The 16299-nt window shown below is 41.2% G+C and overlaps 1 protein-coding gene across 1 annotated transcript in view; it reads left to right on the top strand.

Moving 5' to 3' along the window:
- Positions 1-5451, top strand: part of TMEM132E (transmembrane protein 132E) — a 649576-nt gene extending 644125 nt beyond the window's left edge. Inside the window, exon 9 of the mRNA XM_068268597.1 lies at positions 2806-5451. Within this exon, the coding sequence (XP_068124698.1) occupies positions 2806-3876 (1071 nt within the window). The 3' untranslated portion in view covers positions 3877-5451. The remainder of the gene's footprint in view (positions 1-2805) is intronic.
- The last annotated feature ends 10848 nt before the right edge of the window (positions 5452-16299 follow it).

Below are 16299 nucleotides of genomic sequence, written 5' to 3'. Positions count from 1 at the left end.
CTTACTTCCCTTACCTGTCATAGGTAGCTACATTTGCCCCTTAGTACTAGGCAGCCAAAGGTACCCACAGTATTAAGTTGTCCCCTACTGACGGAAGATCACGTCAGCAGAATGCTGAAAGCCGGGTGAGTAATCTCCCATTTACACTCCACTCAGGACTCTGCAAAGGCCAGGAGGGAGGGAGGCACTCAAGGAGCAGAGTGAGCCACCTTATTATCATTAGGTGCCTGTAGACATGTGCCTACAGTGCCTTCAGGTAAACCCAGCCCTGATTATCCTCATACCTTCACCTTCTTCTTCTTGCTCTTGCTAAATTGGAAAACACTTGTAATGTATACCTTTATGAATCTCTTTGTCATAAAAAGTTATCAGCTGTATACCTCTATAGCCTCAAGTCTCCTTTCTGACTTATGGTATTTGCATGAGTCTGACAAATAAGTACAGAGATAGATTTCTTGATTAACAGCTCTGAGACTCTTGTTCTGTTCTGTTCTAAATGTTTTGGCATCATGCTAAAAGCAATCCATAATTTTTGAACATAAGGTACAGCACGCCACTGTTATTTTTGGATAACATATTTTGGATAACATATGTTGGTGCAACATGTGTTATATCCCTACAAGAGACATGAGGCAGAGTTAGAGCAATACTGTATTTCAAATGAACCTGACATGAGCAAAGAAAAAAATGGTGGCCTTATGTGAAAAGAGATATTCAAAATGTTTTTTGCTCTGATCCAAAATGCCTTGCAGAAGAAAAGTGCCTGAGAAATGTCAGCCACCGGAAAAAACATTTATATTGCGCTTTTCTCCTGACGGACTCAAAGCGTGAGCTGCAGCCACTAGGATGCAATCTGTAGGCAGTAGCCGTGTTAGGGAGTGTAGCCCAAGGACACCTTGCTGAATAGGTGCAGGCTTACTGAACAGGCAGAGCCAAGATTTGAGGCAGAGCCCTTTACCATTAACCAGACAGAGCCCTTAAACATACACCCATAAAGCAGGCTACTAAAATAGTATCCTTCTGCACATTGTAACTCACTAAAAATATTACTAGCTACAGGTCTTTATCATGCTACATTATAAAAATAAGTACATGATGATGCCATAGGCATGACAAAGCTGCAGAAGAAATGTAGATAGATTACGCCATAGGCATGATAAAGCTGCAGCACAAAAGAAAAGAATGATTCAGCTTTTAATATGAATTGGTATTGGAATAAATGTGATCCTTTACCAATAGTTTTTGTACCCATGAACGAGCACAATATGTCTCAAAGAAGCAGTTTATTTATCTGAAGACACTATAATATGACTCTCAGCTTCCTGTGAGTGAGTGGCGCCAGTATTTATAACAATAAAGCTAAGGTGTTTTCATTCTTATCCCCCAGGACTATTAGTCCATGCTATTCTACTCTGATTACATATAACTGTTAAAGATCCCTACTCTATGTTATAGTGAATATCCTTATAACTTTTTTTATTACAATTTATACAAGAATGTTTAAGTTTTAACATATTTGGGGTCATTTTTTTTGTACAGGAGAGTCAGAACTGTCCGCATGTCAGGCAGTTCGATCATCTGATGGCTTTCAGTGCCTTTTTGCTGCAATTACATTACAATTCCACTATGATGTGGTAGTATTACGGTGTGGTCAAAAAGAAAGTGACATGTCACTTCTGAGCATGACCAAACTGAGATGTGACACAGATGGGGGAGGGGGGCGGGGGATAAGTGTCACCTCTCCAACATCAAGACCAGTGCATGGCAACAGCTAAAAGGTGGTGAATTCAATACATTCAGCCTCCCATGTCAAAGAGGACTTTAAAGGATACTTGCAGCCACAAAAAATAAATAAAAATAAATTGCATACTCACTATGTAGAGGGTCCTATAGAGCCTTCCCAATCCTTTTTTTGGTCTCTTGGTTCCATCACTGTTCCCCGTTCAAATTTCCTGCTGGCTTCATCTTCGGGTCTCCTTTGAAGACTTCGGAAGTACTCAGAAGACAAGCAGCTCCATACTGCACACATGAGAGTACATACTGGTGCATGTGTGGTACGGAGCTGCTCGTCTTTGGAACTACTTGGAGACCGAGTACATCCTAAGCCTTTAGAGGAGACTCAAAGGATTTTTCAACATTAAAGTCAGATTGCTGCAATGGAGTCCCAGTGTTGGAATGAGGAAATTTAGAGTAGACCGGTAAGGCTCTAAGGGATCCCTCATCTTAGGTGAGGTTTTTTTTTTAGGTGGCTACAGGTATTCTTTACCTGAAGCATAAAAAATAGCTCTTTTTACCTTGCAGTCCTCTTCAGCAATAAGACCATAGCTGAAACGCTGCATTCCTGCGGCACAACAAGGTCTTTAATCACCCCGATATCCCTGGGGCAAGATTTTGGGCTCCTTTCAGGTAGAGGCAGAGCTTTGGGCAGTAGCTCTGTCTCTACTCACGTCAATCTCAGTGAATCTCCACCTCCTCCCGCCCCTCTCAGTCTTCTTTAACTGAAGGGGCGGTGAGAGGCAGAGATCCACAGAGATTTGCGCGATTGGAGGCAGAGCTACAGCACAAATCTCTGCCTCCCCCGGGCAGCAAAATCCATGACCTGGAAAGTTCTGGGATTTTGGGTGGTTAAAACCTCATTGTGCCACGGGGATGCAGCGTTTCAGCTCTGGCATTAATGCTGAAGAGGACTTCATTGTAAAAAGAGCAATTTTTTTAACGCTTCAGGCTCTCTTTATTAGGCATTTAAATGCCATTAGCAGCTTTTTTCATGTATAACTAATGCATATATCTCCTCCTCTTTTGTAGGATGGTCTAGTGAATCTTTGGCTCACTTTCAGTGATGGTACATCAGCCCCATTGTCTCTCTATGATCCTAAGGATTACACATTAGCTCTGACGACCTTGGATGAAAGTGTTGTATCTGTGAGCCCAGACCGTACCTTTCCTCTTATTCTGGCTGGGGAAGAACAAAGAACAGGACCTATGCTAAAAGTAGAAATGATAATTAATGAAAGTTGCCAGAAAACTAAGCGAAAGAGCATACTGGCGACAGCAACAGCAGTGGTTCATGTTGTTTTTGGCTCTAGTGATCCTGGAGGTGAAAGTGATCTGGGAAAAATAGCAACAGAGGTTCCACCATACTCTCCAGTGCAAGGAAACACTGAAATATTAGGAACAATGTCTGCAACAGCTGTTTCCACATCGTCTGAAGAGCACAGCTCACATGTGCCTGAAGAATATCCACTACCACTTCCTACAGTTTTCCCTCAACTACCCCGTGGATTAACAGACCTTGAGATTGGAATGTATGCTCTTCTTGGTGTATTCTGCCTTGCCATTTTGGTCTTTCTCATAAATTGCATTGTATTTGTCCTTAAGTATAGACACAAAAGAGTGCCACCAGAGGGCCAGGCCAATCCAGATCATTCCCATCACTGGGTATTCTTGGGAAATGGACAGCCACTAAGGGCTCGAGGAGAGTTATCACCACAGCCTGAAAGCCCAGGTAATCTTTTGGAGACGGGATCTCTACCTCCTCATCACTCTTCATGCTGTAAAGGGGAGGCAAGAGGAAGCAGCAGTAACAGCAGTTCTCAGGCTAGTGTGCAAAGCCAATCTCATGGACGTGGTGATGGCTCCTCTGGTGGGGGTGGCTCAAGTAGAGAAGCCAGTGAGGACCCACTAAGCTCATCTCCAACATCTAAGCGCAAGCGTGTAAAGTTTACTACTTTTACTAGTTTGCCTAGTGAAGGTAGTGTTTACGATGCAGTACCAGGGGCAGAGGAATGTGATCTTGAATGGGTCTGCCGAGACATGGGACTGAGGGACCCACACGAACTCAGAAACTACATCAGGAGGGTAACAGAAATGGCATAGCCTTGGAATTTACTTGAACTGCTGTTATGAACAACACAAACAAACTTGCACCCACTGGGTCTGTTTTCTCTAAAACACAGGAAATGGGACAGAGTCTCTCTTTTATGTCTCTACGTATTTAAACCCATACACTGCCACTCACCTATTTTCCTTCCTTCAGTCAATAATTTAAAACATTGGCTATTCTATCTTTCTCTTCTTCGCTTCTGCCCCAAACACATGCACATGTAGCAAAGAAAGAAGAGCATGTTGTCTACTTATGTCTCTGTAACCTGTGAGATTGAAAAACAAGCATTGCCTCCAACTTTTAAAACAGATTCATGTATTACACTATTTAAATATATACCATCTTTGTATTATGGGGGTTCTGATTCTGAAGGAAAAGGTACAACCAAACAAAGGTTCCTTGTGTTCCAAGTACAGTACAATAATAGGATCCAGACAGCATCAGCTAAAACAAAAGTTCAATGACGGTTTATCACAAAAATATGAAAGTTCATTCTCTTTAAAACTGAGCACAGAATTGGTACATGTTCATCAAGTGAAAAACTTGTAATGAGTATAATTGGAGACCCGCAGGACCCCAATTATACAGTATTATGCCAAACAATTTAAAATAACACCAAAAGTGGTTTTTATTAAAAAAAATACAGACGGCTAAAGTACATCTGTATGTAAATTATTACCAAGCCTGGATTTGCTCAAAAACAACAGACTTGTATTACAACCTCAAATGTGACAATATTTATCTCAGGGGTATTGAACAATTAATGCAGTTTATAAGTTGCTCATCTGGGTGACACTGTGCTTTGGCGCAAGTAAGGAGATGAAGCCATGTTTGGAAGGGTCATTGTAGTAAATGATTAGCATTCAAGGACTGGAAAATGGAAATAAATGATGACGCATCTTTGACGATTTCACCAGTGACACATGCTTGCAGTCCCAGTAAAGCTTTGCTTTATTTGGCCAACTCGTTAAGTGCCACAGCATTATGTCTGTCATGTCACTACAAACAAATGACTATATTTAACTGTAAGAAGACAAAACTTTTCCATTAAAGGTTACTTAGAGATAGTTTATCCATTTGAAAATGAATCCTTGATTCTATGAGTCAGTGTTTCACTCACATGACATTCAGTCTGAAGAGTTCTTGTAGTAGGATTTCTTCAAACAAAACCCTATATCTTGTTTAAGCATCTATATTTTGTTATAAACAAACATGCATTTATTTCTTCATTTGAGTTCACCGGGATTTAACCCAAGGTTGTAGAATATTAATATTCTGCCAAACTGTTAATACTATACAATTACTGCCTTTTTTATTTGATTCCTGCTACTTTGGACAATTTATTGAGTGTTGTGGCAGAAGAACACTCAGCTGTGTTAATGGAATCTGGTATAGAGGACCGTAGCTGTTTAAAACAGTGTGAGAACATAGGAGAACATAATTCCCAGTCAAGGCAAATAACAGATTTTCCTTATATAAGACATGTATGTCTTGAATTTAACCACCAACTTTGTCAAATTTTTTCCTAAGCCAATATATGGGGAAATAAAATTTGGCAGTGCACCAAAGTTACATCTGTGTCTTTGTTGTTATTATTCGTAGTAGCAGCATTTCTCCTCCTCTCATTGTAACCTGTAATGCCTCTAACAAGAACAAATGGATGGGTCATTGTGATGAGGAGAATTGGTCTTGTGATATCTCTATAAATGCCACTGCAACTATTACACGGACCTTAAAGTAGGGATGGTCGGAAATGCCCATTTCAGATTCTGCGGGAATTCCAATTTCTAGCCAATTCCAATTTCACCCCAATTTTCTGATTTCTGTTTTTCCGATTTAACTTTTTCTGATTTCCGATTTTCAAGGAGTAATTTATTAGTTACAGAATGCAAAAAATTAAAGAAAAATCGGATAAACCGAAATCAGAAAATGGAAAATGAGTCTTGTGGTTGATTTAAACTTACTGTGGTGATCCAATTTTTGCTGAAAAATTCAGCATTCTCTGATTGGTCCTGTGATTGTGCTAAAATTACAGATTTGGGGTAAATGGGACTTCCATGGTATTCTTATTTCAGTTATCTGATTTCTGATTTTCATTTTCCAATTCCGATTGGAAATGCCGATTTCTGATCAGAAATGCAGAAATTTAAATTCCACAGAATACGAATGAGCATCCCTACCTTAAAGAGGAACTCCAGTGAAAATAATATAATAAAAAACTGCTTCATTTTTACAATAATTATGTATAAATTATTTAGTCAGCGTTTGCCCATTGTCAAAGCTTTCCTCTCCCTGATTTACATTCTGACATTCACCACATGGTGACATTTTTACTGATGGCAGATGATGTCAGTGGAAGGAGATGCTGCTTGCTTTTTCGCCGGTTGGACCCAGCTGTAAACAGCTTTTACTTCCCACAATGCAATGAGGATCACAGACAGGAAACTGTCAGGACCATGGTCCTGACATCACACTGTGGGAGGGGTTTCACCACAATATAAGCCATACAGAGCCCCCTGATGATCCATTTGCAAAAATGAATAGATTTCTTGTGGGAAAGGGGGTATCAGTTACTGATTGGGATAAAGTTCAATTCTTGGTCACGGTTTCTCTTTAAAGGACCACTGTAATGAAAAAATGTAAAATTTTAAATATATACATAAAAGATGTAGATTTGTCTCAGATTAAAATGCACCATAAATGCCTTTTTCCTATGTAGCTATTACTTACAGTAAGTATTTTAATCTGATGGCTCTAAACATCTTACTGACAGGATTTAGACAAAACTATCTCCTCATGGAGAATTCACAAGGTTTCATCTATTGTTTTCAAGACATTCCCTGAATAAGAGCACAATCCAACTGTCATAATTACATGCATAAAAGTAGACAGGCCAGCCAGCATCTTTGTATAGGCCCTTGCCAGGGAGTGCTTTTTAAAAAAGTAATGCAAATATTGAGAATCACCCATGAAGAGATGGATTACTCCAAAACCTGCTGGTATGAGGTTCAGAGCTGTCAGAATAAAATACCTACTGTAATTAATCTACAAAGAAAAAAGATATGTATTTGAAATTTGCCAGTTCTCTTAATAGTGCAAGTTTTAGATTACCATCACCCAGAAATGTAATATTAGTTCTAGAAAGGCACAATTGGGTTAAATCAGTTTTGCATACATTTTGGTAACTCAACATTAGTGCTTCTGCACACACAGTTTTACAGTATCTTACAAAAGTGAGTACACCTCTGCCATATTTGTAAATATGTTATCATATATTTTCATGGCACAACACCAAAGAGATGACACTTTGATACAATGGCTGTCATTCATAAAGGAGTTGTCAGTAAGGGGAATCAATGCGGGAAAACACTGCTGCCGGTATGTTAGACTTCTGGGTGGGCATTCATAAAAATGTATCCATGTGCGGTAGCAGTGCGGAGATTCCCCGAACTAGGCTGGCGGTAGGCAGGCGGTAGGCTTGCGGAGACACGGAAGCTGCCGAGTTGATACATTTCTCCGTGTTCCGCTCTGCTGCAGCTGCCTGGGAGGTCTGTGTGTCTCCATTCACTTACATTGTTATCGCCACATCAGAGTGAGCGGTACTTCCCGACCTCACACTGCTTGCGGTGATCTTCATGAATTAACATTTTGCTACATTAGTTCCGATAATCACCGCACAAGGCGGTGATTTATCACTCTGCTCGGTAGTGTCATTTTTTCATGCGGAAAGAGCCTTTATGAATGCTGACTTTGCCGAGTGTTCGGTAAAGTCAGCTGTTTTAAGCATTTCCGCATGCGGAAATGCTTTATGAATGATAGCCATTGTAAAGTAGTTAGTGTACTGCTTCTACAACAGTGTACATTTACTGTCCCATCAAAATAACACAACACACTATTTTCATATTTAATTAATGTTTGAATTGCTGGCAACAAATGTGAGTACACCCCTACGTGAAGAATATCAAAATGATGCCTAAAGAGCCTATATTTTGTATGTCCAGCATTATTTTCCAGCACTGCCTTAAAGGATACTCGAGGTGACATGATGAGATAGACATATGTATGTACAGTGCCTAGCACACAAATAACTATGCTGTGTTCCTTATTTTCTTTCTCTGCCTGAAAGAGTTAAATATCAGGTATGTAAGTGGCTGACTCAGTCCTGACTCAGACAGGAAGTGACTACAGTGTGACCCTCACTGATAAGATTTTCCCCTTTTTATCTCTTTCTTGCTCTCAGAAGCCATTTTCTGCTAGGAAATAGTTGTATTGTTGGAATTTCTTATCAGTGAGGGTCACACTGTGGTCACTTCCTGTCTGAGTCAGGACCAAGTCAGCCACTTACATGCCTGATATTTAACTCTTTCAGGCAGAGAAAGAAAAAAAGGAACACAGCATAGTTATTTGTGTGCTAGGCACTGTACATACACATGTCTATCTCTTCATGTCACATGTCAGTTCGAGTATCCTTTAAATTGGGAGACATGCTGGGCAAGTCCAGCACCTTTTCCCTCAGTTTCTTTAGCAAAGTGGTGATCCTTTTGGAGGTGTGTTGGGATTGTTATGTTGGAGTATTGCCCTACAGCCCAGTTTCCGATGGGAGGAGATCATGCTCTACTTCAGTTTGTCACAGTACATGTTGGCAAAACAACTAAAAGAAGTCAAAACCACATTATCAGCGCAACCAAACAATCATGAATTGTGGAACAATATATGTGTGTCGCAGCCAAAGTCCAACACTTCAGTACAGCGTTTGAGTCAGTATAGAATAAAACACTTCAGCGCAGGCTCACTTATGTCCACCACCGAGAACACCATAAAAACAGATGCGCTTACCAGATCCTTACAGACCTTAACTACAGGGTCTGTAATAAAGCTTTATGAGGTCAGCAGCAGGTGTCTTCACAGCCGGCCTCCTCTCCAGTTTGGACAGAATAACTCAAATCCTCATATGCAGTGTTTCACCAAAATTAGAGGCATGCAAAAAAACAATGCACATCTAAGCGTATCTGTAGCAATTTTAATGTAGCGCAGTAAAAAACAGCATAAAAAGTTTTAAAAGGGGTCACTCACATCAGGGTCCTTGTTACAGGGACCCACAGAGAAGACAGCACATAAATCATAGGACGCCGTCCAGCCACACGTCCACCTCACTCGACCGGTTTCACTATTAAAGTCCTGAGGAAACTTTAATAGTGAAACCGGTCGAGTGAGGTGGACGTGTGGCTGGACGGCGTCCTATGATTTATGTGCTGTCTTCTCTGTGGGTCCCTGTAACAAGGACCCTGATGTGAGTGACCCCTTTTAAAACTTTTTATGCTGTTTTTTACTGCGCTACATTAAAATTGCTACATATACGCTTAGATGTGCATTGTTTTTTTGCATGCCTCTAATTTTGGTGAAACACTGCATATGAGGATTTGAGTTATTCTGTCCAAACTGGAGAGGAGGCCGGCTGTGAAGACACCTGCTGCTGACCTCATAAAGCTTTATTACAGACCCTGTAGTTAAGGTCTGTAAGGATCTGGTAAGCGCATCTGTTTTTATGGTGTTCTCGGTGGTGGACATAAGTGAGCCTGCGCTGAAGTGTTTTATTCTAAACTAAAAGAAGTGCAAGCTAATTTGGGTGCTCCACTATGTGAACTGAGACTGCTGATAGCGGGCACAAAGCAACTTTCCATAGTTTAGTGCATCTGGCCCCTAGTTGCTGAAAAAATCCACTGTTGTGTTTCTATGTCTAATTAATTCTTATCAGTTGTGAATATCAGAATGAGAATCAGGTTTATTCACCAATTACAGGGGTTTGTACCTCCAATTATTTTTGGCACAGACAAACTCAATAGTACACAATGCAAGATATACAGTACTATAATAGAACAAGGTATACAATAGTAGTACAGAAGGACAGTGGTATAATCGTACTCAATGCCAAGCCGCTGCAGCTAAAGCTAACAAAATTTTGGGATGCATTAAAAGGGAAATAAAAACTCGAGATGCTAGCATAATATTGCCCCTGTTTAACTCTCTAGTAAGGCCACATCTGGAATATGGGCACCACATTACAAAAAAGATATTGCAGTTTTAGAGCAGGTGCAGAGACGAGCAACAAAATTGATACGTGGAATGGAAGGTCTCACTTACCAAGAAAGGTTAGATAAACTGGGTTTATTTAGTCTAGAGAAAAGACGCCTTAGAGGGGATCTAATTAACATGTATAAATACATCAGAGGGCAATATAATAGCTTGGCGGATGAGCTTTTTGTCCCTAGGCCTTCTCAAAGGACTAGAGGACATGATCTGTGCATGCAGGAAACATGTTTTAGCCATTTATTTAGGAAAAGGTTCTTTACAGTAAGAGTGATTAAGATGTGGAATGCATTGCCACAGGAAGTCGTTATGGCAAACTCTATACCTGCATTTAAAGGGGGCTTAGATGCTTTCCTTGCGTTGAAAGACATCTATGGCTACAATTACTAGGTAATGCCTAATGATGTTGATCCAGGGATTTTATCTGATTGCCATCTGGAGTCGGGAAGGAATTTTTCCCTTTTGGGGCTAATTGGACCATGCCTTGTAAGGGTTTTTTCACCTTCCTCTGGATCAACAGGGATATGTGAGGGAGCAGGCTGGTTGAACTCGATGGACGCATGTCTTTTTTCAACCAAAATAACTATGTAACTATGTAACTTAACAAGTCAAGACAAGTTAACGTAATGTGATTTGGACGGGCATCTACATGGATGGGAAAATTGGAACAAGGTGATGTTATTAGGTTAAGGAGTTTAACAGCTTGGGGAATGAAGGAGTTTCAGTATCTAGTGGTCTTGATGGATAAGGATCTCTAGCAGAAGCCAGAGGGGAGAATATTGAGATAAGATAGAAACGACTCCTCTCACCCCGGCAACTGTTAACGGCTCTTGAACACAGTCTGGAGGAGTAGAGAAGGTTGAGTGGTGGGTGGGGAGTACCGATGATCTTTTCTGCAGCCTTTATGACTCTGGAAAAGATCATCAGTACCTCCCTCCCACCACTCAACCTTCTCTACTCCTCTAGCCTGCAGGAGCACTGCTGTGCCACTCTCCCCATACAGTAAACACTGACTAACCCCTTCAGTGCTCCCTGCAAAGTAAAACTAAATTCTAAACTCCATTTTTTTAGGATTTTTATAAATTGTAATGAAAAAAAAAATGTTTGTCCATAAATGTTATCATGCTATGGCTAATCTTTTACAGGAGAAAGGAAATCCTAAATTCAGTTCCAATTCAGGAGGAGTCTTCCTTCTGGGAAGGCATATTGTGTGATATATGGTCTGAGCAGTGATAAGCTGACCACCATCCCTTCAACCTCTGGAGCAATGCTTCTAACACTCGTATGTTGATTTGCAAAACACAACCTCTGGATATGACATTGAGGATGTGCACTTAAAGAGGAACTGTAAGAAGGAATACATATTCCTTAAAAAGCAGTATAAGACAGTGATTTAAGTGTATAGATAAGAAGGATTGACTAATAAATCTCGTAACCCTTTCAGCAAGCAAGGTGCTGTAAAAATGCCATAGGCAGTGTGGGAGGATCCCTGTTTACTACTGGCAGGAGTAGCAAGTTTTTTTTTCTTCATCCCAGCAGTTGAAAACACGCCCACAGTGAAGGTTGTTACACCTCTCCTTCCCCAACCTTTATTTTTTTCCTAACTGACATAATTTGCAGAAGCCCAGGAAGTGTAAAGCCCCATCTACACTATGGGACATTGCAGCAATCCGGCGGCTCGATTAGCCACCGATCGCCTCTTCCGCGTGCCCGCCGCGTCCCTGCTCGCCGCGCGTGCCCCACATTCGATTCCCCGCTCGTCCCCGCCGGCGCCGCTAATCTTCCGCTCAATTCCCTGCCATTGTACCCTCGCGGGGAGCGAGCAGGGAATCGGCGGTGCGGAGATCCGTCCTGTCGGATCTTATCAATCGAGCCGCATCAGCGGCTCGATTGATAAGGAGCATCGCGGCCGCATCTACTCGTGTAGATGCGGCTTAATATACACATGTGTAAACAGAAGCAGACAGGGAATGAGCTGGAGATGCTGATTAGTGTATTGTAATATAGCTGAATAGCAGAGGCGTTTCAAACCACTGGCATTACAGCATAAGGGCCTTTTTCCACTAGCTGCGTTTTTGCCAGAAACGCAAAGCACATGCGTTTGCTGATTCTGAAGTGTAGTCTGTTTAAAATAAGAATCTTGGGTGGCCTTTCTCACTGCTGCATTCCAGTTTTTAAAAAACGCAAACCCATGTCTGTGCGATTGTGATGTGTTTTGTGTTTGAGGCAGGGAACACACTTGACTGTTTTCGTACGCGTTTTCTGCACAGTAAAATAAGGAGAGCTCATGTTAATCAATGGGCTAGTTCACACTTACTGTGTTGTTTGCACGCAGAAAAAAAACTGACATTCTGCATGATGACTCTGCACATTTTGGCAGTTTTCTCTATCAATTACATCAGCTGCTGTGAAAAAATGTGCGCGTTTTCCTGCATGGAAACACACTTGGTGTGCAGAAAAAGTATGCAGAAAAACGCGGGCAGAAAACTGAAAGTCAAGTGTGTTCCCTGCCTCAATGTAAAGTATAGGAACGCATTAAAAACGCATAGAAATGCGTTTTGCGTTATGTATTGATTTAACCACTAGTATCTATTTTCAAGACAACACTTGCCATTTGCCAATCAGAAAAACGGAGAACGTAAACGCATAAAAAACGCACATCAAAATTGGGAAAAACACAAATGCATTTGCAGTTGCGTTTTGCAGTGGAAAAGGGCCCTGTAGCACAGAGCTGTCTACAAAGGCATTGTATATTTTCTGGCAGTCCAGGGAAAAAAAGTTTCTTTTCCATGTCTTGAGAGACTCAAGAGACAAATCTCTCTTTAATCGATTAGAAAGAGTTCTGTTGCCTGCCCATACACCACAGTCCAATTCCCAATCAATTTCACAATGGAAATCAGCCGAGCCCGCCGCTGTTCCTCTAGAGCTTTGTACTGTAGTAATGCTGGAGCAGTCTGCAGAGCCAGCCATCAGAGTAGGACAGATTAGGTCCATTCACACTGGCGATCACAAAATGCTGGCAATTAGCGCTAGCGTTTTGTGGCTGTGATTTTTTTTTTTTTTGCAGCATACGCATATTTTTGACTACATTTTCATGATTTTTGAGTGATTGGGATTACACACGCACTTTAATCCGCGGAAACCGCCTGCGAATCGCCCCAGTGTGAATGGGCCCTGAAGAGCACACTCATCTGACATCATCTGCAGCACTGTACAGAGTACATAGTCATGTCACTGACTGTTCTCAGAGGAGCTCACAATCTAATCCTTACTATTGTCATGAGTCTAATGTCCTAACATATTATTATTATGTATTTATATAGCACTGACATCTTCTGCAGCACATTACAGAGTACATAGTCATGTCACTGTCTTCAGAGGAGCTCACAATCTAATATCCTACCATATTATTATGTATTTATACAGGAATTACACCTTCTGCAGCACTGTACAGAGTACATAGTCATGTCACTGACTGTCCTCTGAGGAGCTCACAGTCTAATCCTGTGTCGAAATAAACACATGACGTAGCTGCAAATTAATATTACATACTAACCTCACCGTCAGTTCCTTTCAGAAGCTCACCATTTTCTTCTTACAGTGATCCCTTCCAGTTCTGACAATATTTTGTCAGAACTGAAATATACCAGTTGCTGTCAGTTATATATCAGCAGTTGTCAGTTACAACTGAATGTGCAAGGTAATGTCCATGTTTCCCTATGGCTCAAGTGATATGATATTACAGTTTAACAGTGTGGTGACCAGGAAGCTGTTACGGGGTACTGGCTGTTTTTAAAATGAAGGACAGAGAATTTAATTGATCACAGTGGACAAATGGGACGCAGGAGAGGAGAAAGAAATTGAGGAGTAGACTACACAGGAGGTAAGTATGACCTGTGTATGGTTATTTTTACTTTTTATTTTCAGTTCAGGTTCACTTTAAAGGAGTCATCAAGGGATATGAGGAAAATAAGTGCCACTTACCCGGGGCTTCGTCCAGCCCCAAGCTCCCAGCATGTCCCTCGCTGTAGCTCTGCGGTGAGCCGTTCTCCTGTGAAGCTTCCCGGTCCCCAGCAATGACGTCAGCCTGTACTGCGCCTGCGTGAGTGGCGCTATCACTGCCACGTGGACCGGAGTGTACTGCGCAGGCATAGTAGTTCTGCGCCTGCGCAGTATGCTCCGGTCCACGTAGCAGTGATTGACAGCACCCCTCACGCAGGTGCAGTACCTCCTGGTCGGCCTGATGTCATCACCAGGGACCGGAAAGTTTCACAGGCGAACGGCTCACCGCAGAGCTGCAGCGAGGGACATGCTGGAAGCTTGGGGCTGGACGAAGCCCCGGGTAAGTGGCACTTATTTTCCTCATATCCCTTGATGACTCCTTTAAGGCGTATATAAGGGACAGCAGGAGAGGTCTGACTTCTAACTCTGCACTTTTTGAAGCAAATCACAGGAGACACAGCAGTGTAAAGCATGCTGGCAGCCTGTCACTAAGCCTGCACAGCTCTCTGCTTTGTTTCTGAACTCAAAGTAAACAAAGGTCAGGCTAAGAAGTCAGACCTCTCTCCCCCTCCCCCAGATGCATCAGACAGGCAGCGTTTTCACACTGTATACATTTTATCAGATGCTGGAGATTACCTGTCATGCCTGTGGGAGAGAAACAGTGAGGAGGACAGTGGATGAGTGAGCAGACTGCTAGATACACTCTGCTCACTCTCCTGAAGCTGCTGGCACTGCACGAGATTTGGGGGCGTGGCCGGCTCACTCTGCTGCCTGTCTCTTGTTGAAGGAGACTTTTTTTTTTCTTCAAACTCCAGGAGAGAGCTTGTGATGTTTCTAAACGTCACTACCCAGAAGTCACTGCCAGTAGGCTAATTCATATACACCCGCGGATGCAGCTAGTGTGGTGGGCGTGGCTAACATGTTAAAGCTACAGAAACTAAGTAAATTTATTTTCTTTTACTAGGAGATACTTGTTTTTCCCCCTATAAAGTGTGCATGATGTACACACTGGTGCTGAGTACATAAGGAGGTTACAGTTCCTCTTTAACTTCTTTGGTTGACCATGGCAAGGTCTGTTCTGAGTGGAATCTGGACTGTTAAACTGATGTGGTGTTGGTCAATGTGCTGAAGTTCAGTTTTGGGATGTTGGCAATCTTTTAAAGCCTAGGCCATCTTTTTGTCAAGCAATAACTATTTTTTTAATACCCTTGGAGAGTTTTGTGCTATAAGGTAACATGTTGAACTTCCAGTGACCAGTACAAGAGAGTGTGAGAGTGATAACACCAAATATAACACACCTGCTCCACATTCACACCTAAGATCTTGTAACACTAATGAGTCACATGATCCCAGGGAGGGGAAATGTTTAAATGGGCAGAATTTTGACATTTCTCACTTAGGGATGTACTTAATTTTGTTGCCAGTAGTTTAGACATTAATAGCTATGTGTTGAGTTATTTTGATGGGACAGCAAATGGAAAGGGTTACACAAGCCGTACACTGATTTCTTTACATTGCATTCAAAAGACTTCTCATAAATTAGTTATGTATCACCTAATTGATAAAAAATAAGCTTTCAGCGCATTTACAAGCAAAATAATTACTCAAAGTAAGTTGTTCCTATTTAACTTCATTTCAATATTACTTTTCTTACCTTAATTATATGTTTGCTCTTTGGGAGGTTAAAAATGTAACATAGATAAGGTGAAAACAGAGGAAAACAGGTGAAAAAGCTTTGTGAATCATGCCCAAAGTGTCATATTATTATTATTTTTTTATTTATATAGCACCAACATCTTCCGTAGCGCTGTACATAGTACAAACAAATAATGGGGAACAAATATACATACAAAATACAAGACACTGTACAGTCATGACATTGAATAGAATAAGTACAAATACATACATAGTTGATGTGTAGTTGGTACATGTGCATATGTTAAAGTTACAGCAGTATGAGAAACACTAGGAGGAGGTCCCTGCCCTTGCGAGCTTACAATCTAGTGTTGGGGCATGAAAAAATATAATAAAATATTTACAACAATGTGAGAGGCGTGTAATCACTTGTGTGAGATGCTTTAAGTTTAGGAAGCTTTCTGTTACTTAAATCTGTTCTCAAACTGAAGAAAACCATTCATGTACACCTGGGAATAAGGAAATTAAGAAATGACTTCAAACTGTTTTTTTTTACCTTCTAGAAATAGCAAATTACGGTACCTGCTCAATGATTTATGTGGCTGGTTGTGCTCATTCTGCTTAATGGTCATCATTTACACCTTAGAAAAGAGGTAATTTTTCTAACTTTATTACTAGTTACTTCATCCCTT

This window comes from Hyperolius riggenbachi, chromosome 2 (genome assembly GCF_040937935.1).
Source record: "Hyperolius riggenbachi isolate aHypRig1 chromosome 2, aHypRig1.pri, whole genome shotgun sequence".
Taxonomy (NCBI): Eukaryota; Metazoa; Chordata; class Amphibia; order Anura; family Hyperoliidae; genus Hyperolius; species Hyperolius riggenbachi.
This window is presented reverse-complemented; position numbering and strand designations above follow the sequence as displayed.